Source organism: Hylobates moloch, unplaced genomic scaffold (genome assembly GCF_009828535.3).
Source record: "Hylobates moloch isolate HMO894 unplaced genomic scaffold, HMol_V3 SCAFFOLD_3, whole genome shotgun sequence".
NCBI classification, from domain to species: domain Eukaryota; kingdom Metazoa; phylum Chordata; class Mammalia; order Primates; family Hylobatidae; genus Hylobates; species Hylobates moloch.
The window spans coordinates 66,072,441-66,097,962 of record NW_026652278.1 but is presented as its reverse complement, the minus strand read 5'-3'; the positions used below and the strand labels follow the sequence as shown (position 1 = coordinate 66,097,962).

The 25,522-nt window shown below is 48.1% G+C and overlaps 2 protein-coding genes across 4 annotated transcripts; both read left to right on the top strand.

Annotated features, from left to right (window-relative positions):
• The first annotated feature begins 814 nt into the window (after window positions 1-814).
• LOC131382945 (small ribosomal subunit protein eS26-like) lies at window positions 815-1,111 on the top strand. The gene has a single exon (XM_058435783.1). It carries the CDS (start codon window positions 815-817, stop codon window positions 1,109-1,111), a length of 297 nt encoding a protein of 98 aa, XP_058291766.1.
• A 9,027-nt stretch (window positions 1,112-10,138) lies between these two features.
• On the top strand, window positions 10,139-24,149 carry TBATA (thymus, brain and testes associated). Of its 3 annotated transcripts, none has more exons than XM_032170658.2 (11): window positions 10,139-10,243; window positions 10,753-10,878; window positions 11,999-12,146; window positions 13,455-13,690; window positions 15,747-15,896; window positions 16,855-16,931; window positions 18,151-18,333; window positions 20,112-20,193; window positions 21,038-21,182; window positions 22,829-22,881; window positions 23,929-24,149. In XM_032170658.2, the coding sequence occupies exons 3-11, from the start codon at window positions 12,106-12,108 to the stop codon at window positions 24,012-24,014; spliced, it is 1,053 nt and encodes a 350-aa protein (XP_032026549.1). In that variant the 5' UTR covers window positions 10,139-10,243; window positions 10,753-10,878; window positions 11,999-12,105; the 3' UTR covers window positions 24,015-24,149. The 3 variants fall into 3 exon arrangements, with proteins under 3 accessions (XP_032026549.1, XP_032026541.1, XP_058291764.1); XM_032170650.2 differs by having other exon boundaries at window positions 16,852-16,931; XM_058435781.1 differs by having other exon boundaries at window positions 16,831-16,931.
• The last annotated feature ends 1,373 nt before the right edge of the window (window positions 24,150-25,522 follow it).

The window sequence follows — 25,522 nt, the reverse complement described above, 5'->3', positions numbered from 1 at the left end:
ACCATCCTGGCTAACACAGTGAAACCCCATCTCTACTAAAAATACAAAAAATTAGCCGGGCGAGGTGGCGGGCACCTGTAGTCCCAGCCACTCAGGAGGCTGAGGCAGGAGAATGGCGTGAACCCCAGGGGGCAGAGCCTGCAGTGAGCCGAGATCACGCCATTGTACTCCAGCCTGGGTGACAGCGAGACTGTCTCAAAAAAAAAAAAAAAAAATCTGATTGTGGCTGAACAAGACATAATGTTCCTCACAGATACAGGGGCCAGTTATTCAGCTTCAAAAGTTTATTACTGCCCAATGTGCCAGTTCTCCATTTTCCTCATGGGTATTGATGGAAACCCCCAATAAGGCTATTTCACACTGCCACTCCCTTGTAAAATGGAAGGCTATTCCTTTACCCACCCACTTCTTTTTAGTCCTGCCAAGCCATCCTGTTTCATTATTAGATTGTGACTTACAAAGTTACAAGCAATTTACAGCTAAGACCACAGCTGTATTAACTCACACTTCATCAAAAGAGCCACTGCAGTCTTTAGAACCTCATATTCTAAAACAAGTGCCATTTGAGTTTTGGAATATTTTTATTCCTGGTCATTCAATATCAGCTGCCCCCATCATCATTCAGCTTAAAAATTCCAATAAGTTCCCCAGAACCTCCCAATACCCCCTGAAACTAGAAGAACAAAAAGGGTTACAGCCCCTAGTAACAAAATTTTCAACCCATGGATTATTGCACCCACGCAACTCACCTTGCAACACTCCCATTTTAGCTGTAAAGAAACCAGATGTCCTCTCTCCAGTCCATGCCTCCAAGATGACAAAGAAAAGGAACAACGGTCTCGCCAAAAAGGGCCACAGCCATGTGCAGCCTATTCGCTGCATGAACTGTGCCCGATTTGTGCCCAAGGACAAGGCTATTGAGAAATTTGTCATTCGAAACATAGTGGAGCCCACAGCAGTCAGGGACATTTTTGAAGCGAGCATCTTTGATGCCTCTGTGCTTTCCAAGCAGTATGTGAAGCTACATTACTATGTGAGTTGTGCAATTCACAGCAAAGTAGTCAGAAATCAATCTTGTGGAGGCTTCAAGGACGCAACACCCGCACCCTGATTTAGACCTGTGGGTGCTGACCCATGACCCCCACCAAAGCCCATATAAGGAGCTGAGTCCTTAAAGACTGAAGACAGACTATTCTCTGGAGAAAAATAAAATGGAAATTGTACTTAAAAAAAAAAATGGCTCCTACTGACTAGTTCAGGACCTTAGAATTGTTAACGAAGCTGTTATTCCTATTCATCCTATTGTCCCAAACCCTTACACTCTTTTTGGACAAATTCTCTCCATCACAGCTTGATTTACTGTACTTGATCTTAAGGATGCCTTTTTCTGCATTCCTGTACACCCAGATAGCCAATTTTTGTTTGCTTTTGAATAGCAAGACTCAGATACTCAACTAGCTCAAAGTTAACTTAGACAGTTCTGTCCCAGAGATTCAGAGATAGCCCCCACCATTTTGGATAGGCCCTAGCTAAAAACCTGTCTACCCTGCAGTTTCTCCCAGATAGCAATCTACTCCAGTATGTGGATGACCTGCTAATCTGTAGTCCTAACAAGGCCGTTTTAGACCAAAATACAATATTAGTACTAAATAAACTTGCTGAAGGTGGCTACAAAGTATCTCCTTCTAAGGTACAAATATCCACACAAAGGGTTCAATTTTGGGTCTTATTTTAACATTCAGTACAAAGAGCCCCTAAGCATTTGTAAAAATCTTACCTTAAACGTGACAACTCCAGGAACTAAACAACAGCTTCGGTCCTTTTTGGGTATGGCCAGGTTTTACAGAATATGGATTCCTTCTTTTGGATTAATAGCAAAACCTTTATATGAATCCCCCAAGGGAACTGAGGAGCAGCCTCTGTTCTAGACTAATGTTATGAAGCATGCTGTAAACACTTAAAAACAGGCTTTAATCTCAGCCCCAGCCTTAGCCCTAGCAGATCTGACTAGGCCTTTATTTTTGAATGTACACGAATGAAGGGGAATAGCTTTGGGAGTCTTAGCCCAAGATCTAGGGCCCTTTAAGTGCCCTATAGCATATTTTTTGAAAACTTTAGACCTAGTATCCCAGAAAGGTCATTCCCCCTCACCCCAGCCTAAGAGCCTTAGCAACAGTGGCCCTGTTAATCCAAGAAGCCTCAAAAATATGTTACCTGCCCCACCTGGGCTCTCATGGCTTTGCAGCACTGCTAATAATTATTTAAACCCTTTTCAAACTTTAGCCCTATCCCATCTTAATAATTCTCTTCTTTATGGTGATTGTACTCTGAGAACAATAGCTCATACCCAAATCAGTGTCTTGAACATAACTTCCAATTCAGAATTCCATTCTAGAAGAAAAAGGGCCCTAGGACTTAGTGTGGCCAGAATTGTGGGAACTATTGCAACTCTCACCCATTTACTTACCATGAAATCTTGATATGGGAACTTACCACCTCCCTTGAAATAGCCTTAGCAAAAACTGGCACAAGTCTATCAGCACTAGAAAAGTCTTTACACTCACTAGCAGGAATGGGTTTAATAATAGACAAGCTCTAGATTACTCCCTAGCTGAACAAGGAGGAGTCAGTGCTGTCATCAAGAAGACCTGCTACACCTACATTAATGTGTCTGGAGAAGTGGAAACTAAGGTCCAAGAAATCTTCAAACAAGCCAAATGGCTACACACACTTTCCCAAAATAACCAAGACTGCGCCAGAACCTCTACTGATTGGTTTCCAAAAATCACTTGGCTTCTCCCATTCCTTGGACCTTTATTCCTTGTCATTCTTCTTTTGAAATTTGGTCCTGACTTTTTAATGCTCTCATTAAGTTTATATCTTTCAGATTACAACAATTTCACCTACAGATGACTATGCAATCCCAATACCGGCGTCCTGATGGTATCTGGTCTTCCCCATCTCTTCATGAATGAGTTTTTCATGACCCTTCATTCCCTTCATGACAGAGAGCAAGAAAGGGTAAAACACAACCTATACCTTTAATGCCCCCTTTCAGTAGGGATTAGCCAGACGGACTCAACACCCCTTTTCACAGTGGCATTTTCCCTTTCTTGAGACCCCAGTAGGCAGCAGGTAGACATGAGCATGGGGGAATATAGACGGTCAAAGATTTGACCAAAATATTTGTCAGGGGAAAAATGAGGAAAGCAAAAGTCACCTGTTGAACATCGAGCAGGCCCCAGAGAAAAAAACTCCTTGTCTGAGGAATTTAGAAGTATAATGAAAGAAGTGAAGACAACCCGGTGAGCATCAAACAGTCTATTGGGAAGCAAACTCCTTATCTAGGAAATTTAGAGGTAAATTAAACTTCCCTAATACCTAAAGTTGTCATCCGGTTCCAGGTCTCTTTCAAAAAAAAAAAAATTGTAAGTAAATAGAAATTCTATATATCTCCAGAATGCCATGCCAAAACTCATTGTGCAACCTTTGCTGACATTAAGGCACCAAAATGTCAACACATATAATCACTTATCATGATCTACGTGGCTAATATGGTCCAAATGACCCTTAAGCTCCTACCTTAAGGTCCATAAATGCTCCTAAGGAAAGTCCCCCTTGATGTGCTCAGTCCTGTCTTGCTGAGGCACCCCACTGCACTCTTCTGCCGCGTTCTTTCTTTGTAATAAAACTTTCCTTTTTCAAACCAATACTGCTGTTGGTAAATTCTTCTTAACAACCCGTAAGTCAACCACTTCTTGATGCAGGGGCTCTGACACCTCACCCAGCACAAATCTGCTGTTAAAAAATGGTTAGAGGGAGTTCTCTAAACAGAAAGGAAACAATAATAGAAGAAACTCTGGAACATAAGGAAGGAAGAGCCCAGTAAGTAAAAATATGGGTAAATACAATGGGCTTTCCTTCTCTTGAGATTTCTAAATTGTGTTTGACAGTTGAAGCAAAACTTACAACACTGCTTGATATGGCTCTAAATGTACGTAGAGGAAATATTTAAAACAATTATCAACAAAGGGAGATAAAGGAATATAAAGGAAAGTGAGCTTCTATACCTCATGTGAACTGGCAAAACAAGGATACCAGTAGACTGTGATACGTTTTATATATGTGTGTGTATATATATATATATAAATGTATAAAATATGTATATATGTATAAAATAAAATATATATGTATAAAATAAAATACCTACAGCAGCCACTAAAAAAACCGTACAGAGATACACTCGAAAACATTGTAAATAAATCAAAATGGAATTCTTAGTAGAATGTCCAAGAAACCCACAGTGAGACAGGAAAAAAAAAAAAGAACATAAATTGGTAGAGTAGATTTTAAAACTTGATACAACTCTATGCAGTCTGTAAGAAACTCATTTCAAATATGATGACATAGGAACGTTGAATGTAAAATGATGAAAAAAGATAAATCAAGCAATCATTAATTAAAGGAAGGGAGTGGCTAAGTTAATATCAGATAAAGTAAACTTCAGAGCAAAGAAAATGACAGAGACATAGGGGATATTAAATAATAATAAAAGCACCAGTCTATCAAGAAGATCTAGCAATCCTAAATGTATGTGCACCGAACAGCAGAGTCACAAAATGTGTGAAGAAACTGACAGAACTGAAAAGAGAAATAGACAAATCCACAATTATTGTAGGAAGCTTCTCTCTCTCTCAACAATTGATAGAACTAGGCAAAAAATTAGCAAGAATATACAAGAACTCAACAACAATTTTAACCAATAGACTTTAACATTTATAGAACCCTTCACCCAATAATAGCAGAATGCACATTCTTTTCTAGTGCTCATAGAATGTACACCAACATAGACCACATCCTGAGCCACAAAACAAACCTCAACACATTTAAAGAATTAAAATAATATAGAGTACCTTCCCCAAGCACAACTGAATCAATGTTGAAATCAATAGCACAAAGATAATAGGAGGGTGGGCATGGTGGTTCATGTCTGTAATCCCAGCACTTTGGGAGGCCAAGGTGAGTGGATCACTTGAGCTCAGGAGTTCAAGACCAGCCTGGCTAACATGGCAAGACTCCATCTCTACAAAAATACAAAAATTAGCCAGGCATGGTGGTGTACACCTATAGTCCCAGCTACTTGGGAAGTCAAGGTGGGAGGATCACTTGAGCCTGGGAGGTGAAGGCTGCAGTTAGCTGGAATCCACCACTGAACTACAGCCTGGGTAACAGAGTGAGACCCTGTCTCATTTTAAAAAAATAAATAAATGAAAAAGATAAGAGGGAAATCTGCAAACATTTGGAAATTAATAACATGCTTCTTAAAAAAATCCATGTTGGTAAAAAAGAGGAAGTTTCAAATGAAATTTTAAAAATACATTATATCTGAATGAAAATGAAGACATAGCACATCAAGATTTGTGGGTGACTGCTAAAGTACACTGGGAGGAACATTTATAGCACTAAATGCATATGTTAGAAAAGAGGAGTCTGGGTGCGATGGCTCATGCTTGTAATCCCAGCACTTTGGGAGGTCAAGGTAGGTGGATCACGAGGTCAGGAATTCAAGACCAGCCTGGCCAAGATGGTTAAACTCCGTCTCTACTAAAAATACAAAAAAAATAGCTTGACATGGTGGCAGGCGCCTGTAATCCCAGCAACTCGGGAGGCTGAGGCAGAGAATTGCTTGAACCTGGGAGGCAGAGGTTGCAGTGAGCCAAGATCGCGCCACTGCACTCCAGCCTGGGTGACAGAGTGAGACTTCATCCCCTTACCAAAAAAAAAAAAGAGAGAGAGAAAAGTGTCCAACAAATAATCTAAGCACCCCCCTCACAAACCTAGAAAAAGCAGTACAAAATAAATCCAAAACAAGCAGAACAATGAAATAATGAAGATAAGAGCAGAAATCCATGAAATTGAAAACAGAAAAAAATAGGAAAAATATCAATAAAACAAAGAGCTGGTTCTTTGAAAACATCAGTAAAATTGGCAAACTTCTATCTAGCAAGACTGGCAAAAAAAGAAAGAGAAAGAAATCACAAATTAATAGTATCAGGAATGAAATAAAGATGTCACTACAAATCCTACAGATATCAAAAGGATAATAGAATATTACAAAACAACTCTACACAAATAAATTTTACAATATAAGAGACATTGGACAACTCTTTGAAAAACAAACTATTACAACTCACCCATTTTGAAATAGATTTCTTGAATAGTCCCATAACTGTTAAGAAAATTGAATTTTCAATTTTAAAATACCCCCAAAAAAAAAATCTCCAGGCCCAGGTAGTTTCACTGGAGAAATCCAGCAAACATTTAAAGAAGAATTAGCATCAATTTTACACGATCTCTTCCAGAAAATAGAAAAAGAGTTAACACTTCCCAATTCATTTTATGAAATTGGTATTACCCTGATGATACCCAAACCAGAAAAAGACACGACAAGAAGGAAACTACAGATAAATATTCATCATAAATATAGGTGCAATAATCCTTAATAAAATATTTTCAAGTAGAATCCAGCAATATATAAAAAGAATTGTGCACCATGACCAAGTGGGGCTTATTCCAGGGATACAAGGCTAGTTCAATATTTGAAAAATCAATATACTGACAAGCAAAAGAAGAAAAATCACATCATCATATTAGTTGATGCAGAGAAAAAGCATTTGATAAAATTCAACACCCATTTATGACAAAAATCCACAGAAAAATAGGAGTAGAGAGGGACTTCTTTAACCTGATAAAGAGTATATATAAAAAAACCTACAGCTGACATTATATTTAATGGTTAAAGACTCTGTGTTTACTTCCTAAGATTAGGAACAAGGTAAGGATGTACACTCTCACCGCTGTTATTCAACTTAGTATTGGAAGTTCTAGGCAGTGCAGTAAGACAAGACAAGAGAAGAGAAGAGAAGAGAAGAGAAGAGAAGAGAAGAGAAGAGAAGAGAAGAGAAGAGAAGAGAAGAGAAGAGAAGAGAAGAGAAGAGAAGAGAAGAGAAGAGAGAGAAGAGAAGAGAAGAGAGAGAAGAGAAGAGAAGAGAAGAGAAGAGAAGAGAGAGAAGAGAAGAAAAAGCATATATATGGGAAAGAAAGAAAGAAAGAAAACTGTCCCTATTTGCAGATGATATTATTATCTATGTAGAAAATTCCAGGGAATCTACAACATATCTCCAGAAACTAGTAAGTTAGTTCAGCAAGATTGCAGGATACAAACTAACACACAAAATTAATAGTGTTTCTATATACTAGCAATGCACATATGGACACCAAAATTTAAAATATCATACCATTTACAGTTCCTTTAAAAAAAAACTGAAATAGGTGAAAATCTAACAAAACATATCCACGGCTTTTATGCTGAAAACTATAAAATGCTGATTAAAGTAATCAAAGAAGATTCAAATAAATGGAGAGACATACCATGTTCATGGACTGGAAGACTCAACATGGTAAAGATGTCCATTCTCCCCAGATTGATACAGAAGTTTAACCTGATTCCTATAAAAATCTAAACAAAAATGTTTGTAGATATCAATAAGATTATTCTAAAATTTGGATGGAAAGGCAAAGGAACTAGAATATCCAAGACAATCTTAAAAAAACAAAGCTGGAAGTCTTATACCACTTATATAGACATCAAGATGTATTTAAAGCTACAGTAATTAAGAGAATATAGTGTTGGTGCATTGGTAGACAGAAAGTCCAGAGACAGGTCCACACATATACGGATACTTGAATTTTGATAAAGATGGTACTGCAGAGATAAGGATGTTTTAAGTAATGGTACTGGGTCGAATGGATATTTATATGGAAAATATATATATATATATATATATATATATTTTGACCCCTATCTTACACCAAACACAAAAATCAATTCCGTATTGATTGTAGATCTAAAAGTGAACAGCAAAACAGTAAATCTTCAGAAAATAATAAAGGAGAATTATCTTCATAACCTTGGGTAGACAAAGATCTCTTAAGACACAGAACCCACTAACCATTAAGGACAAAATTGATAAATTGGGTTATGTTAAAATTAGGAATTCTGTTTATCAAAAGACTGCCTGTAGACACAGACAAGCAAGACACAAAGAGAGAATATGTTTGCAACACAAATAACTAAAGATTTATCTGATCATTAATTTCCCCATCTATAGGATTACATGAGGTAATATATCTAAGAGGTTGGCACAGTGCCTGGCACATAGGAAGTGTTCCATGAAGTTTATATTGCTTCTGTTATGACTGAGTCATCCAGGCCAAGGATTGTACCTGAAGTCACTCTCAGGCTGACAGATCTCTCTCCAGTTTTTGACGCTCCACAAAGAAGTCAGAAGAGTTTCCTCAGCTCTTCTTTTACAAACCAGTGTTGAAGACATTCCCTGAGGAACCCCTTCATCCCCCCAGCTGCAGTCCCTGTGCAGACCCCCATGCTCGATTGTAAATAACATAGTTGAAGCATTACAAGGCACCAGTGGGGAGGATGAGAGTGGGTTTTCATCTCAGCTGAGTCAGCTCAAGTAGTGGGAAATGCCTCAAGAGTGCTGAAAGCAGGAGGGAGGAGTGGCTTGTCACGGGGAAGAAAGCCTCTCTTCTCCCAAATGCTATATCATCTATCTTCACAGCCGCCAGGATGCCCAGAAGTATGGAAGAGGGGGTTTTGTGTATGATTTCAAAAGAGTCACCTCGTTCCTGCAGAGACAGGCCCAGAAAAAGCCAGGGAACATCCTGACCTGCCAAAGGATGGGTGGGCATTTGGGGTAGGCCAAGACCAGAGGCCATCCCTCAGGGGGCCACCACAGTGGTATGAATCCCCACCCCTTAGCTGGGAGGGGCAGAATTTTTGAAGGACTTTGGTTTGCCTCTAGCTACCCACCTTCGTTTTCTTGCTCCCCAGAGAAAAGACACAGAATCTGGAAGCCCCAGGGCACCAGTATGAAGCCAGGGGTGCTGAGAGCAAAGGCCCTGGGAAAAGCCCACCTCATCATTCTGAGGGACAGCACCCGGCACTGTCTGCAAGCCTTCCCATAGTTTACAGAGCCTGTCTACACCCCTCCTGACATCTGATCGAGTTATAGCCCTGTCGGCTAAGAATTATCCTTACCCCCATTTGACAGGTGTCCAAGTTGAGCCTCAGAGAAATAGTGAACTACCTAAGATAGTTCTCAGACAAAGGACTCATCCTACTACCTCCACCAAGTTACCAATAATAATGATGATTATTATCCTTTTTGAGCATCTCTTGTGTGCCAGACATACAACTAAGGGCTTCACTTCCATTAGCTTGTCTTCAGAACAACCACAGAAGTAGGCGAGGATATCCCATTTTATAGACCCAGAGAAGGCAATAATAGTAAGAAATTATACTTGAGGGCCGATACTGTTTGAAACATTTTAATGTATATCAACTCACTTAATATTCTCAAACATCCTGTGAGAATAAGTGCAGTATCATCATCTCCATTTTAGAGTTATGGGAACTAAGGCTCAGAGAAGGCAGGTGCATTGTCTGAGGCCACACAACTAGGAAGTAGCAGAATAGGGACTCGAAGCAAGGATTCTTCCCACTATTTTGCATCTGTGGCAGTCTGGGTGACTTACCCAAGGTAACGTGTCTATGGGATGTTGAAATCTGATTAGAACACCTGTCCAAATGCAAGCCCAGAATCTTCCCACCCAGCTATCATGCAGAGAGAGGGACTGGGGTCCCTCTGGGTAACGCAGGCTGTCACCTTCTCTCCTTCTAAGACCCACCTCCCTGAGAATGAGTCCCCAGAACCAAGACGCATGGAAGCCGACCCCTGTGTGGTGGGGTCAGGCCAGGTGGGGCTGACGAAGCTGGGACACAGCCCACCAACGTCTTCTGCCAGCGTTCCACCTCCATCTGCTTCTCGCTGGCTAAAACCAGCCTCAGACTCTCCTTCTCTCCCTTGGGCTCCATTGAAAGTGTTGGATGGGAGGCAGCAGGGAAGTCAGGAGGGACAGAAGGTCCTTAGCCCTTGTCTACCTTTCCAGGAGGGGGAGACAGGCAGGGGATGTGGTAGAGGGGTGCTGGGCAGAGGTTCTGGAGTTGTGGGAACAGGGTAACCTAGCAACCACTGGGCTCAGTGTCACAAAGCAGGCAGACTTGCCCGCAGAACCCACAGCCTTCCCCTCGATTTGTCCTCTTGCCCCTTCCTGCTTGGACAGCAGGGCTTCTCGTACACATGCTGTAGCAGGCACTGCCTTGGTGAGTCCAGGGACCTCTCAGGAGAGGAGATGGACCCTGGAGAGCCCAGAAGGGCAGAGGTAGAAAGGGAAGTTCTGTGGCTGGATTGATAGGAGCCCTCAGACCCCTCTGCCTGGCTGGCTGGGGCCCCAGGGACAGAGAGCAGGGGCAGGGCAGGGCAGACTACACTGGGCTCCCACCTGTCCCGCTCTGAACCAGGCTGGCTTGACCTACTAGAGTCCCTGTCAGCCTTTCTACAGCCGCTGTGGATTATGACCCCTGGTGGCTTATTAGATCAATTTAATGGATCATATCTAACATTTAAGAAATAAAAACCAAAAATAGGGTAAAAATATCAGTGTGCATCATACGTAGTACGGATAAATATTGCTTCAGGATGTTATTATTTTAGTTTCACACACACACACAAACCCGTATGTGAATTGGGTCATGACATAAAGAATTTCTTACTGTCATCACAGCCAAACACATTTGTAAGTCTCTGTTCTAAAGAGTACTTTTTCCCATAGGCAGGAGGATTTGGGGCTTCCACATATCCTGTTCTCAAGATAGTAGCATCTAAGTACCTAGAGCCCAGTCACTGACATCAAGGATGTCTGGAGCTTCCTTTTAAGGAGAGAAAAGATCAGCAAACTGTGAGTCAGACTGCCTGGGCTCTGGTTCCTTCTGGGTGACCTCAGCAAATCTCCCCTGCTTCCCTGATCTCAGACAACACCAACCCATCCCACTACCTGATGAAGGCTGGCATTGGGAGATCTCTGGGGTCCCTTGCAGATTCTGTGACTCTGAGGGTTAATTCTCAGAATGCACTGATGTCCTGTCCCAACCCCATCCCTAGCACTTTGGCTAGATATATATATTCAGGTCCATAGATTTAATCACAATTCTTGGTTTTGACACCTATCATCTTTCATCTATGCCATTTAATTAGTTTATTTAATAATATAATAAACACAAGCAAATACACCACCCAAACCAAGAACAAGAACATCACCACTAACACATCTCCTTATACGTGCTTCTTCTGCACACCTCCCCTCCCCGCCTTCCCTCGGAAATAGCCCCTATGTGAATTTCGTGCTTAGCATTTCCTTGTTTGATGCTGTTGTTGCTGTTTTATCGCATGTTCATGATCATTTTGCTGCTTTTAAACTTTTATTTTTGGAAAGGATCTCAGGCTATGTGGTCCTCTGGAACTTGTGTTCTCTGGAACACACGTAAACTAAACCATTTATGAAAGAAAAATAATATGTTTTTAAACACAACATTTATACAGTTTAGTAGTTACTTTATATTATCCACACATTATATATAGTGGATGACAACAATTGTATTGTTTCAGATGCATATATCTTGTTATACTGTAGCCTATTTAATAGTAATTAATAAAAAGTAAATTGAGTTAATAAGATTGCAAAAATATAACATCCCAAAACCAAGAATTGTAAGTTTTCTCCTACTGATTATAAGATTCACCCATGTTGTTACATGTAGCTGTGGCTCATTTATTTTCATAGCAATAAAGTATCCCATTGTCTGAATGCACCACAGCTTACTTATCCATTCTTCTGCCATCAGACATTTGGGTTGCCAACAGGTTTTTGCTATTTTGAACAGTGTTTGTATGAATATTCTTGTAAGTAGTCCCTGTTGCACATCTGTGAGAATTTCTCCTATATCTGGGAAAGAAATTGCTGGGTGATACAGCATGCAAATCCTCAATTTTATAAGGTCTTACCATTTCTCCCCCTAAAGTGCCTGTTCCTGTTTACACTTCCACCACCAGTTCGTGAGAGTTCCTGTTCTGCATCTTCAACACTAGTATTAAGTGCACTGGCCTTTAGTCTGTTAGAAAGCATACAATGGCTACAGATGTTCAATTGGCTGATTATCCACTGATGAGGTGAGGCTCCAAATGCCCACCCTGCTGACTGAGGAGGGCTTGGGGTAGGGCAAGATGGAAGAAAAAGCTGGCCTTGGGGGATCTCAACAGATTAGGAGTCCAAGAGAGGTGGTTCTTACTGGACTTCTGCTGTCAGTCAGCCAGACCCCCCAATGGATCCTCAGGCCCAAGTTAGCCCAGATAATGGGCTTTGCCCCTCCTGGCCAGGGAAAAGACTTGAGCAGGTGCCAGAAGCACTGAGCAAAGGAGTTTCAGGGGTTCGCAGGAGGTGACTTCCTCTGTTACTCGGGGGTAGAAGAGAATAGCTAACTGCAACTTTCAAAGAAGGTTTGCTTTATTTCTTTAAGCCCCAGATCCCTTAGAGGTGAATGAAGAATGGAACAGGAAACTCAGGGGCCAGGTCAGTGGAGTCCTCAGAGGGTCCAGGGGCAGCAGGCCTTGCTTAGCACATCCAGAGTCCATCTGTACTCCAAAAGGACTCCCTTCAGCCAGGGCCACCGTGAGAAGGGCATGCAGACAGCGATCAGGAAGGTGGTCCCAGCAGGCCTCCGGTGGGGAGTGGCCCACCTTTGCTGATCTTGACCTTCCTCCAAGGGCGATGCACAGCATCCTCAGGAAGGGGAGGGGTGTGGGGCAGAGGACAGAGGATCCAAGCTGGCTTGTCTCCAGCAAAGCAAAACAGAGCTTGAAGCTTTCCTCAGCGTCACCGCCCCAGTAGCTGCTGCATCAGCTCTTCCTCTCCTAGGAGGGACCCCCATGGGAACAGAACTTTCTGGTCTGGTCTGGCCTAAGCTCCAGCTCTGGCCTCTGGAAGCTGAGTCTGAGCCAAGACTGCTCCTGGGTGCGTGGGGGAGGATGACAGCCTATAGCTGGCCTCTGGGCTGTCCACAGTCTGGCTTGGGGAGAGGCCCTTGCTGAGACCAGCCCCATCCCCAGGGATGTATATAAAGTGACTTTGCACCACCCCGGGTATTTTGATGAGTAGGTGGGTCTGCAGCGTCTCTTTCTGGTTTCAGATATGGACTCTGGGAAAAAACTGGGGTGCTGGGAGAGTCTGAGTTCCCTCAAATGGTTGCTAGCTCCCTAATAAGGAAGACTAACCAGGACCGGATTGCACCAGTTGGGAAACGACTCTGGGGGTGCCTAGCTTTTGGTGCTATGGGGCTATGGGGGTGGTGGTGAAACCCAGGAAACCAAATTTCAGAGCTCCTCAGGAAGGGGCTCTGTGATAAGCAATGAGCTCTGAGCCCAGGTGGGCCCACTGCTAGAGGAGGCTTCATTAGCTTCTCCTGAAACCCCCTCCTTCAGTCCAAAGGCTGAGCTGAAACCTGAGAAGAAGTCAGGGCGTAAGCCAAGGAGCCCCAGGGACAGTGCGCCACAGAAAGAACTGGTGATCCCAGGGATTGTGGATTTCGAGCAGATCCGCCAGGCATTGAGGACCCCCAAGCCCCAAACCCCTGGCACCTACTGCTTTGGACGCCTCAGTCACCACTCCTTCTTCTCCCGGCACCACCCACACCCCCAGCACGTGACCCACATCCAAGGTAGGGCCTGGCTGGTTGGTGTGGGAGCAGAGGGAGTATCACTAATTGGTCTTGAGAACTGGGAAGGAAGAATTGATGGCAGCCCGTTTCCAGGCTGGGGCCCAGAGAGGATGGGGGCCAGGATCCCAGGGCTGCCAAAGAACCCAAGCAGGACTGTGTTCGGTGGGCAGGGGAAAAGCCTCCAAGGGTGGGTGACAGGTTCCCTACAGGTGTCCCCTGACTGCTGGATTCTCCCATTTTACAAATCAGAGAAAGGGGTAAGTTCTGTCCTGGAGCAGTGCTCTGTTGTCTAAGTTCTCTAACTTAGGCTATGTCAGCCACGCAGCTGTCCAGCCAGCCATCAAATATTTATTGAGTGTGAACTATTGGCTAGGCACTTTTTTAGGCCTTGGGGATACAACAGTGAACAAGACAGACATGGTGGCCGCCCTCCTGGAGCTGACCTCCAGTGGGGAGGGATGGGAGATGGGGAAGGTGTCAAGTGCCCAGGCTGCAGTGGGAAGATAGCTATTTTTAAAAGGTGGTCACAGAAGACATCGCCATTAACATGACATTTGAGCAAAGAACTACATAGGAACTGTGCACACAGCAGGAGGAAGGATGTCTCAGGCAGGTAGATCAGCAAATACAAAGTCCAGAAGGCAAGAGCGCTCCCACTCTGTTGGAGCAGCAGCAAGGAAGCAGAAGCTGGTCTGGCTGGAGTAAAGTAAGAGAGGAGAACGGAAAAGGCATCAGGGAGACAGTGGGCCCAGATCAGCTAGGCATTTGGGCCACTATTGTCACCATTAAGCCACCTTCCTGAATCAGCTGGAGCCCTTGGAAGGCTGAGAGCACAGAAGTGAGATGTTTTAGCAAGGTCATCCTGGCCTCTGTCTTAAGTGTGGCTTGGACCAGGGGCTAGAAGTAGAAGACTCAGTGGCTCTATGCTGGAGATGTGTGAAAGGTAAATTCAGTAGGACTCGGCAATTGATTAAAAGTGGAGTGTGAGAGGAAGAGTCAAGGCCGACTTAGATTTTTGGCCTGAGCACCTGGGAAACTGGAGTGCATTGAGTGAGACAGGGAAATCTGCAGAAGGGCCAATGTAGGCTGGGAGGAGTCAGGAGTTTGGTCTCGGATGTGGGAGATGGGTGATGTGAGATGCTTTCTAGACCTCCAGGTGGAGGTATGGGGGTGCAGTCGGGTCTGGAGTTCAGGGCAGAGACACAGACGTGAGAGCCATTCGAGAGGGGGTGTTTCAAGTGTGGGCCTGGGTAGGATCATCAAGGAGTCCATATAGGTACAGGAGAGAAAAATCTGGGGACAGATCCCTGGGGACCCCAAGATTAAGAGGTTGAGAAGATGAGAAGTCGGCAGAGGGGATGAGGAGAGGTAGTGAGCCGGGACAAGAGTGAGGGGTCCTGGCACCAAAAGGGAAGTGTTTCAGGGAGGAGAGAACAGCCCTGCTAGGTCCTCACCAGGCCGGTCTTCAAGCCTCACTATCAATAGTGATATAATAATCACCCAGGGTTAGCCGGAAGGGCCCTCAAGTGTAAGTGGCCCCCACTACCTCCAGGCTGCCCTGCATGCAGCCTTGCACAGGCTGACCTAAAGCAGAAGTTTTCTGCAGAGGGTGTAGCTCAATCTCTCTCCCTGTCACGTGAGCCCAGGCCTCTCCCATCACAAACTGTGACTTAATGCCCTTGCCCCAGCATTCTCATCTTTAAGCTGCCTGCCTACCCCTGTGTACTCACATCGGCAATGTTGCCCTGTCATAGGAAATCAGAAGATCCTCAGGACTAGGGGCCCAGGAAGCCTAAGTTCTTGTCTCACCTCTGCCCAACTCACAGTGTGGCCCTGAGCAGGCCCTTCCCCTGTCCATTCTAGGATCCCCCCCCGTGGGTGAGGTGGTCGCTGGTCTAGGTGGTTGCAGTGCCCTCCCAGCTCTGATAATCTATCAGCTTGTGGTTACTGGAAGAGGTGGAGCCAGAAATACCCTGCCCCTCAGCCTCTTCCCAGCCTCCTGGAGCTCTTAAGGTCCACCTAAGCCTCCATTCCCACAGCCTGTAACCCTTTGCAGATCTCACCGGGAAGCCTGTCTGTGTCGTCAGGGACTCTCCAGCCCCCTTGCCTGAGTCAACTGTCTTTTCCGGCTGTCAGATGGGGATGCCCACCATCTCTGTCCCCATTGGAGACCCACAGTCTAATCGGAACCCCCAGCTTTCTTCTGGTGGGTACTTGGGCCATGCCTCCCTCTACCCTGGGGCTTATGCCTCTCCCCAAGGCTGCCTCACTTGGGTGGGTGCCCAGAAGGAAAGGGCCATCGCTCTTAGGTCAGTGAGGTCCGTTGGGGGAACCCCACTTTTTCTCCCATTTCCTTGGACAGCCTAATGTCTGCATTACTCCCCACCCAGCGAGTCCTAGCCAGCAGAAATACACCCCTGCTTGGATTTGAGGTGCCTGAGGAGTAATAACATGCAGAGGGCAAGCAGATGTTGAGCCTGCAGTCGTGTGACTGGCAGCTGTAGGCCAGAATGCTACAGGGAATATTTAGTAGCTTGTGTGCTCGGGCATTGGCCAACCAGAACAATCAGCCACAGTGCTGGCTTGGCGTTCCAGAGGACTCTGCTCTGCTGAGCATCATCCTTTCCACGACTGAGGTGCTGGAAGCCAGTTTGGTGGGGACAGGGGAGATTCTGGAGAAGGGGCTGGGGCTGCCGGGGCAGGGCAGAGAGACTTGGAAGGCTGGCTGCGGCTCTCTTTGCCACCCTCTCCAGGGAGTAGTTCGATTTCTTAATAACAGGCCCATCCATATCTCCTCAGCTTCAGTCTTGGCCTCAGGGACCTAAAAGAGGCAAAGCTAGATTAAACAATGTGCATCTTGGCACAGGCAACAAAATGTTCTCCAGCATCCCCTAGAAATGCCACAGGCTAGGACATCAACATCAGCCCCTGCTAGAAGGAAAGCAATGCCCCACCCCCGCACCCCACCCACTGCCACAGCCACCACCCATGGTGTGAATCCAGATCCTTCTCCCTCCACAGCACCGCCTCCCCCTTTCCCTTTAAGGATCCAGGCAGGGAGGCCAGGAAGGAGAGCAGACTCCTTTACCAAGGCCTGGTGGCACAGGGAGGGGAGGAGGGCCCCTGACATCAGTTGGCAGGACCTTGTCCCCTCCTCCCAGAAGCCTGGAAGAAGGAGTTGAAGGAGCTGGCTTCCCGGGTCGCCTTCTTCACCAAGGAGGATGAGCTGAAGAAGAAAGAGGTGGGTGCGGAACATAGGAACTGGTCTGGGAAGGGGTGAAACGGATCCTTCCCTGTGTAAGGAGCTCCTTCCCGAGTCAGTTCAGCCTACCAGAGGTGGGGTGGGGGGACTGATTCATACAAACATCAGGGGAAAGGTCACAGTGAGGGAGAAAGCACACCTAGGTGGAGAAATCCAAGCAGGGGTTTTAGGACAGGCGGCACTTGGGGGCCTTCGATATCTAAGTGAGATGTTCACAAGGGGACTGAGGAGTTCCAAGCAGAGGCACCTAGCACAGCAGCTCAAAAGCTGGCAGATGCAGGGCACGATCAGAAACCAGGCTATAAGTGGGCAGCAGTGGGAAAGGGGGGGGGCAGACTTTGCTTGTGGGGAGGAGCAGCTTGTTCTTAATCGCCAAAATTTTTAGTGTCTAATCACATAAGGAGCAGAGAACCTCGGAAGGTTTTCAAATATGATAGGGGTGACCCCATGGGTGCCACTTGATGATAAAACAGTAAAGTCACCTGAGAGGCAGCTTGAAGGTGACTGGAATTGCTCTTAGGACAGTCTGGTTCTGCCCCTTTTCTTGGGCAACCACAGTGGGTAGGCAGAGGCCCGGCTTCTCATTCCTGCTCACAGCTAACTCACTGCAGCACTCAGGACAACTCAGCTAAGCTGTCTGGGTCTCTGTTTTCTTATCTTTAAAATGGGGGGAAGGATACTACCAGTCTTAATTGGAATTGCAAGAGCAGGAGGCCCCAAGCCCCAGGCCTCTCTGGGACAGACCTGGGGGCAGCTGAGCTGGGAATTAAGGTAGGCGGTGGGCCCTTGGTGCAGGATGCTGTTTTCAAATCTCTGATGGCTGTGGGGAGGAGCAGCAGGGAGGACCCACCTGGGAGGGAGAATGAGAACCACCTGCGGGCATCCAGTGATCGACCCTCCATTACTGAGTTCCAGGAGGAAGAGTTTTTGCTGGTTTAAGCATGATAGCTGATAGTGGAAGGGCCAGCTGCCGGAGAGAGGGCCGGGGATGCCCAAGGAGGGGTCTAGGGCAGGTGGCGGGGGGGTGGGTGGCGGAGCTGGATGATACCCCGGGACGCTGGCAACGCTGCGATGCTGGGATTTGGGAGGCGAAGTGCCCTGGGATTGTAACCCGGCCTCCTGCTCCTCTCCTCCCCTCGGCCCTCTTCCTCCCGTCTTGCTGACTGCCTGGAGTCTCTGGCCACTTTTGTCCCAGCAGAAGGAGCAGAAGGAGGAGCCTCTGCGGGAGCAGGGGGCAAAGTACTCAGCAGAGACTGGGAGGCTCATCCCCGCTTCTACCCGGGCTGTTGGCCGCCGCAGATCTCACCAGGGCCAGCAGAGTCAGTCTTCCAGCAGAGATGAAGGAGTCCAGGCCTTCCTCCTTCAGGATCAGGAGCTGCTGGTGAGGGCCCAGTTCTGCTCCCAGGCTCCTGGCTGTCCACATTAGGAGTCTTACAAACCGCTTTAGGGTGAGGCCCCTCCCAGGGATACTGGTGCCTAGGACTGTTAAGACCAGAAAACTCCAGCCCTGGGGAGTCAGCAGCCGGGGCTATGACCCCCTGCTGCCTCTAGGTTTCCATGTGAGTCCTTTCCCCTCCCTGGGCCCTAGTTCCGTGATCTATCCACTGGAAGCACAAACGCATTGTTGTCAAGGGTCCCTTCCAGCTGTAGCATGTGCTGAGTTAGTGAAGGGAACTACAATGATGGGTTGAAGAAGGAGGTCCTGCCCATCACAGCAGGCCGCACCCCACAGCCTGCATGAGAGCCCACCTCTTCCGTGCTCACGTTTCCCCATCGAGGCCTGAGATGAGTCCATGCCTCATCCCAGTGGGTGAAGACATCGGAGGTCCCTGTGAAAATGCCCGGATGTCCTCCAAGAAAGGCCAGAGGTAGAGCCAGCATCCTGCCACCTTCCTTGTGACCAGTGCTGTCAGGCACACACTCCCTCTGAAACCTTGCCACAATGCAGCAAAGTGGATAGAGCAGACAGGGTTCGGCACCCCCAGGCCACGGATGGGCAGGCCGAGGCCCTTCCAAGTGGTAGTCCATGGGCCAGGTCCTCTGAGACGGAGCAGCATAGCCAGGACTAAGGTGCTTTCTCCACCATAGGGCAGCCTCACCTCTCCTGGAATTAGGTTCTCGGGTACTGTGGGGAGGGGGCACAGGGCAGGTCACGGTGGGTCAGCACAGCGGGTGGGCATCTGGGGATGAGGGTGGGCCCCTAAGCAGGCAGAGGCCTGGGGAGAGGCCCAGCCCAGATTCCACTCTGCTGAGGATGAGGCCGACCTGTTGGGGACTGACGGGCCCCTCCAGGTCCTAGGATAACTGACCGCCAGGAGCTGAGGGGGCCTCACTTTCCTAGGACTCCAGGGCTTCCACCTTTCACCTCGGGCCCCAACTCTAGCCTGCCATAGCTACAGCCACCAGCAGCAGTCTGGCCTAGGGAGCCCCCATAGCCCATCCCAGTCAGAGCTGGATCTTTTCCTGATGCTAAATGACTGGAGAACGCAGGGGAAAATGAGCCCGGAAGTAGCAAAGATGTCAAAGACTGCGGATGCAGCAAGGAGCCAAGCATGCCCGCAGCTCTGCAGGAGGGAGCCGGTGCTGAGCAGTTTGCAGAACCGGCCTGTGCTGCCCCTCAGGCTGCCCTCTGGGCTTCCCCCACTCCTTTTCCAACATCCCCAGGCTCTGGGACTTTTGGGGTATGGCGTACCGTGGGGTTCCTGAAATCCCCACACCAAGGCCCTGGGCCTGTGGGATTTGGTGTGTCTCTGAGGAGCTGACTGGCCAGCTCGGACCTTGGCTTCCCAGTGAGGGGCCCTAGGGAATAACCAGCTGAGCAGGCTTCAGGGATGTGGGGTCCACAGAGCCTTTCGCTGAGGCCACGTTCTGCCACCAACTTCCTGCTAGCATCCCCTCTCAGGGCCTCGGATTCTCCACCTGTCCAGCAGGAAGGTTAAGAATCTTCCTCCGGGACTGTCATGAGACAAAGCCCTCTGTTAAGTGCAAAGTCCAATGTGGAGGAAAAGGCACAGACCCTTGTGGAAGCAAGTTTAGCCCAGCAGGCACCTCTAGGAGCCCACTTTGGGGGAAGGGTCTCCTTGGTGCCCTCCGAACCTACATTTGCCTGTACTCCTTGCCTGTACTCCTGGCCGGAATGTGCTGGCCTCCTGCCCACAGGTCCTGGAGCTCCTGTGTCAGATCCTGGAAACAGACTCGCTAAGCGCGATCCAGTTCTGGCTGCTCTACGCTCCACCCAAGGGTGAGGACACAGCCCCGCAGCACTGTCTCATTAGAGGCTGCCAAGGTCCTGCCCTTGATCTCTGGTTCTGCAGGACTCAAATGTCACTCAGCTCCCACCCTGGAGGGGGCCTTCCACGGAGGCCTCTCCTCCATTTTGGAGCCCCAAACTAACCCTTCCCAGCTGGACAGCATCTCTGCTTCCTCCTCCCCGATTCCTCAGCAGGATTTCCTTACCCCTGCTCCTTGGAGGGGACCCCTTTTTCATTCTGACCCCAGGCCTAGGCACCTGGGAGGAAAAAATCCAAAGACTGTACTTAGCAGACACAGCCCCTCACACATTGCAGTGGGAGACCCACACACACACAGGTGCAAGTATATGCACATAGGGCTACACACGTGTATACACATGAACACAGGAATACACACACGGACGCACTGGGACAGTGGGTAGGGGATGCATCTGAGTAGAAGGGTGAGGAGTGGTGAGAACCAGGAAGCTAATTGGAGAAGACTTACTGGACAGGAGAGTGAAGGAGAAGGAGGAGGAGGAAGGCAGGTCCCCAGTAGACTTCCCAGCGTGGGCCCGGGCATATGGTGGGAAGGAGGGCCAGCTGGGGCCAAGAACAAGTCATACACATCCTCGTGTGGCAGGACAGGGATGTGAAAGGGCTAGGGGCTCTGCACACATGGGCCAGGAGAGAAGGTGGAGCTTTCCCGAGGGGACCTCGGGGATGCCCAAGGAGGGGCAGAAGGTGGGATGCTTAGAGAAACCTGCCCTGGATGGAGGCCCTGCTTCTGGCCCTGCCACAGGGACAGGAAGGGGGCTGGGGGCTGAGGACTCTGCCCACGGGCTGTGTTTTCAGAAAGAGACCTCGCTCTGGGACTCCTGCAGACAGCAGTGGCTCAGCTCCTTCCCCAGCCCCTAGTCTCCATCCCTACAGAAAAGCTCCTAAACCAGCTTCAAGAAGTGCACGAACCTCCTCAAGAGAAGCAAGAGCCACCCTGCAGGTGGGCCCCGCACCCCGCCCCTGCCCTTCTGCAGCCTTCTGTCCTCCCAGGTGAGGCCAGTGGGACCCGGAGAAGGGAGCCTGGCACTGGCCAGGGCCTGGGCTGACTAAGTCTGTCCTGGAAGCAGAGGCCCAGCCCCTCCCCCAGGGACCTTCTAGTGCTACCCAAGCCGCTTCAAGGCCAACACAGCCAGACCAACCCCTGAACTGCCAGGGCTGGGGAGACCCCAAGGGGGCCACCGGAGTCAATTTTAACCAGATAAGGCTGGATTAGCCACACCTAGCTCTTCAGAAGCTCTTTGGTCTATGGGAAGACGTGAGTAGAGAGAAAATGCTAACACAAGGCAGTGGTTTTATACCAGTAATAAGTGCCCTGATGGCTGGAAGAGAAAGATTAATTACGAACTTGTCTGAGGCCTCACAAAGCAGGTGAGTGGAGCCCGAGAGTCAGCAAGGCCACACTAAGCAGCGATAATGCCTGACACCGCTGGGTGTTCCAAGTTTTTCTAGTCCATCCAACAACCCATTGAGGCAGTATTAGCTCCATTTTACAGATGGGAAAACTGAGGCTCAGGAACAATAGAATGGCCTTCCCAAAGTAACCTGACTGGTCAACAGAAGGGCTGGGATTCAGACTTGGACCCAACTGACTCCCAAGGCCAGCAGCACTCAGATTCGCCCCGGGAGCTTGTTAAAAATGCAAACCCCTAAAGATTCTAACATAGCAGGCGGGGGTGAAGCAGGGGGGCCTGTATTTTTAACAGTCACCTGAGTGTTTCCAACAGAGTTTGGCAAACACTGATAGGAGCAGTAGGATTTGACTGAGCAAATGAAAGCGTGGCAAAAGGTCCTCCCGGGAAGTGGGACCAGCCTGGGTGAAGGCATGGAAGTCAGGAAGGTATACAACTGGGGAATGCCAAGTTTGAGGTGTCTGGAGCATGGGTGGGTTTGGTGAGAAGAAGCAGGGGTAGGGGTGGACTGAGGTTTCTTGAAGTCATGGGTTCTTGCATGGCCTTGGACTTGGTGTTCCCTTCCACTCTGAGAGAGCAGAGGAGGAACGGCCTAGTAAGGAAGACAGGCTTCACTGTGACCTTGGGCAAACCACCTCCCGGCTGCGATTGTCAGCTTCATCTATCTCTCAAAAGCCCCCTCCCAGAGTCGTAGGGAGGGAAAATAACATCAGGCACATAAAAAGGCATGGGGAGATGTAAAGACCAATACAAGATGGAAGAGCATCTTTCATACCTTTAATTCATTCAAGACGCAGGGTTCTTGTCTTGCCCACTCAAAGGGAAGTCCACAAGGAAACCAGTGGAGTGAGGGAGTGAGGGCTAGGGGGAGGGCTGGTGCAGAGTCCATGCCTTGTTACTCCAGAGACAGGAGGGCCTTGCTTCCCAGTGGAACTAACTGCAGACAGCAGGGCCACAGTTTTCTGGGTCTGGCCTGGGGTGACACAGGAAGGCCACCTGGGTGCTAGCCATGGACAGATGTTTTCTGGTCCTCCGGGAGGGGTGACTCTTGCCTCTCCCTGGAGCAGACAGCTGACTGCACCTGCACCACCTTCGCCACCTCCCCGTCTCCCCTGCCACCTGTGGGGTCAGGTTTCCAGCATGAACTTCCCAGCCCCTTCTTTGTATTTGGTCACAGTCAATCCCTGAAGAAAACGAAGATATCACCTTTTTCAAAAGGCGAAAAACCAGGTAAGATTCCAAGTAGTGAGTCATTCGGGGGGGCTCACCAAGGCCCACTCTGGCTGGATTTCTCAGGGGATTCCAGTCAACTTGGAGATGAGTCCCTGCCCAAGGAAGCTGCTCATTTCATCTATTCATTCACTTATTCATATTCATTCATTAACAAATATTTATTGAGCACCCACAATGTGCTGAGCTCTGGGGATCATTGAGGAAGAATTCAGACAAGTTCCTGCTGTCACAGAACTTACATCCCAGCAAGGAGGAATACAGACAACAAATTAAAACACCTGGGGAGGAGTGGAGACAGATTCGTAAGAAGAATAACAGGGCTCTGTGGTCAGTAGTGGGAAGGACTGGCAGGTGGGGAGAGGGCTCCTAGAGCTGAATGCCAGGAAAGATACAGCCCTACCCAAGTCTAGGAAGAGCCAACCAGCAAAGCTCCCACCTCTTGGTGTGCTGGTGGGAAAGCAAGCAGACCACAGTGGCTGGGGCCCTCTGGGTGGGGGACAGTGGTAAGGGAGGGATGAGATAGGTGGGAGAAGCCGGCCTGTGGTAAAGGCCAGGTGTGTGCATGGGTGCATAAGAGGGTTATGAGCAGGGTGTGCATGCCCCTTCTGGCTACTGTGTGCAGCATGGACTATGGGGGACAAGAATGGGTGAGGGAGACCAAGGAGAGGCTGCTGCAGTCATCTCAGTGCCTTAGACTAGAGTAGCGGGCAGGGGTGGCAGCAGGCTGGAGGGAAGAGGAAACACATCCCCAATGTATATTATTCTCCCTGATTAGACCATCAAGGGTCCAGAGTGCCTGGCAGAGAGGCACAGAGTAGGCATCTCACTGATATTTGTTACTTGGATGCTGAAAGAAGAGAGGTTGGATTCCATTCACTCCATTCCTCTCAGGTTGGATTCCCTCCTCGGTCACCAGCAGAGCTGAGAGCAGGAGCTGGGCTTGACTCAGACCTTCCCCTCAGCACTCACACATCCACCTGCAGCTCCCAGGTGGGGGCCCCGCCTTCCCGGTCCTCTCCTGCCTGCTGTCTCTCCTCCCACTAGGGTACATTGGAGAAGCTCAAGTCCTCCGGATGCATTCAAGCCAGAACACAGAGGAGAAGACATCGAAGCCGAAGGCAGAGAGCTGAGGGGCCCTAACACCTGCCTCTGCCTTGCTCAAGAGCAGCCCCGAGGGTTCAGGGGTGTTTCTGTCTCCACCACCTTCACAGCAGTACCTGATTCCCTACCGTGTAAACTACTGAATAAAACCATCTTCCCTGAGAGAGGACAGTTCCGCTTTCCTAGCAGTAGGAGGCCTGTGCTTGGGGTCACTGATTCCAGGAGAGAGATGGGCTGCATGGAACCATCCCTACTCCCCACTCCCATGGGAAAGCCCAAGTGCTACCTCCACATGGGGCTTCCCTGGTTCTTTCATGTTCTAGAGAACCAAAGGGAAAATGGCAGTTGGAGCATCCTGAGAAAGGGACTCTGCCCCTCCTGGGGCTGAGACACACAGGACTCTGGGTAGGGTAGAGCAGAGGTTGGGGAACATGCAGGCCTCCTTAGAATGATCACTGTTGCCAATTATTGAGTTTCTATTTCTGTATGTGCTGGGCACAGAGGCAGCGACTTAGGTAAAAGCTGGTGATGAGCACAATGTGAATTGTTCTATATGCTTTATATGCAGTACATACCTACACACATGCAGGTGAAACAACTTTTCCAAAGTCCTACAGTGAACAAGTGGCAGAGCCTGGGTGTCTGGCTCCAGAATCCCTGCTCCTAAAAACTGCATTCTGGCCGGGCACAGTGGCTCATGCCTATAATCCCAGGACTTTGGGAGGCTGAGGTGGGCGGATCACCTGAGGTCAGGAGTTCAAGACAAGCCTGACCAACATGGCGAAACACCATCTCTACTAAAAATACAAAAATTAGCCAGGCATGGTAGTGGATGCTTGTAATCCCAGCTACTCAGGAGGCTGAGGCAGGAGAATCACTTGAACCTGAGGGGCAGAGGTTGCAGTGAGCCAAGATCATGCTAGTGCACTCCAGCTTGGGCAACAGAGCAAGACTCCGTCTCAGAATTCAAAACAAAACTGTATCCTACTGCCTTACCCACCCTAGACAAAAGCTGTGGTTACATTTCTGAAATCAAAAGATCTAGAGAAGACTCTCTGGAAAGTCCAATGTCTTCCATGACATTTCTGCAAATTCCCTGGAAAATTGGGATGGGAGGAGGCATTGAGGATTTACAAGGTCATGCTCCCCTGTGGCTCTGAGCTGCTGTTTTACTGGCTTAGTTCATGAAGTAAGTGGACTTAGTTCCATGGATTGTGGCTCCGTTCTATGCTTGCAACACTGCCCTACCTTACATTCATTCAGATAGATTCAGTCCCTCTGGGTTTTCCCAAACACTCCATTCACACAAAACTTTTCTGTGCAGCAGGCTTCAATCAAGATTAGTGGATGGATAGGGATTTGCTGTTAAGTAAACAGCATCACGTTCAACATTAGGCCACCTTGTTTTTCAAGGCCCTCGCCCCTCTTCCACTGGGGTTGTCTCCCCAGTGGCAGGCATGTAAGAATGATGCAGCCACGTTCAGGAGAGTCTCTAAGCCCTGCTCCCCAAGGTGCTCCCTGTCCTCTTGGGGATCCG

Coding starts and splice junctions, on each gene's coding strand:
- TBATA (XM_058435781.1), top strand. CDS start 12,106: ATGGCTACAGATGTTCAATTGGCTGATTATCCACTGATGAG. Junction 13,691..15,746: donor GCACGTGACCCACATCCAAG/GTAGGGCCTGGC, acceptor AACCCTTTGCAG/ATCTCACCGGGAAGCCTGTC. Junction 22,882..23,928: donor TTCAAAAGGCGAAAAACCAG/GTAAGATTCCAA, acceptor TCCTCCCACTAG/GGTACATTGGAGAAGCTCAA.
- LOC131382945 (XM_058435783.1), top strand. CDS start 815: ATGACAAAGAAAAGGAACAACGGTCTCGCCAAAAAGGGCCACAGCCAT.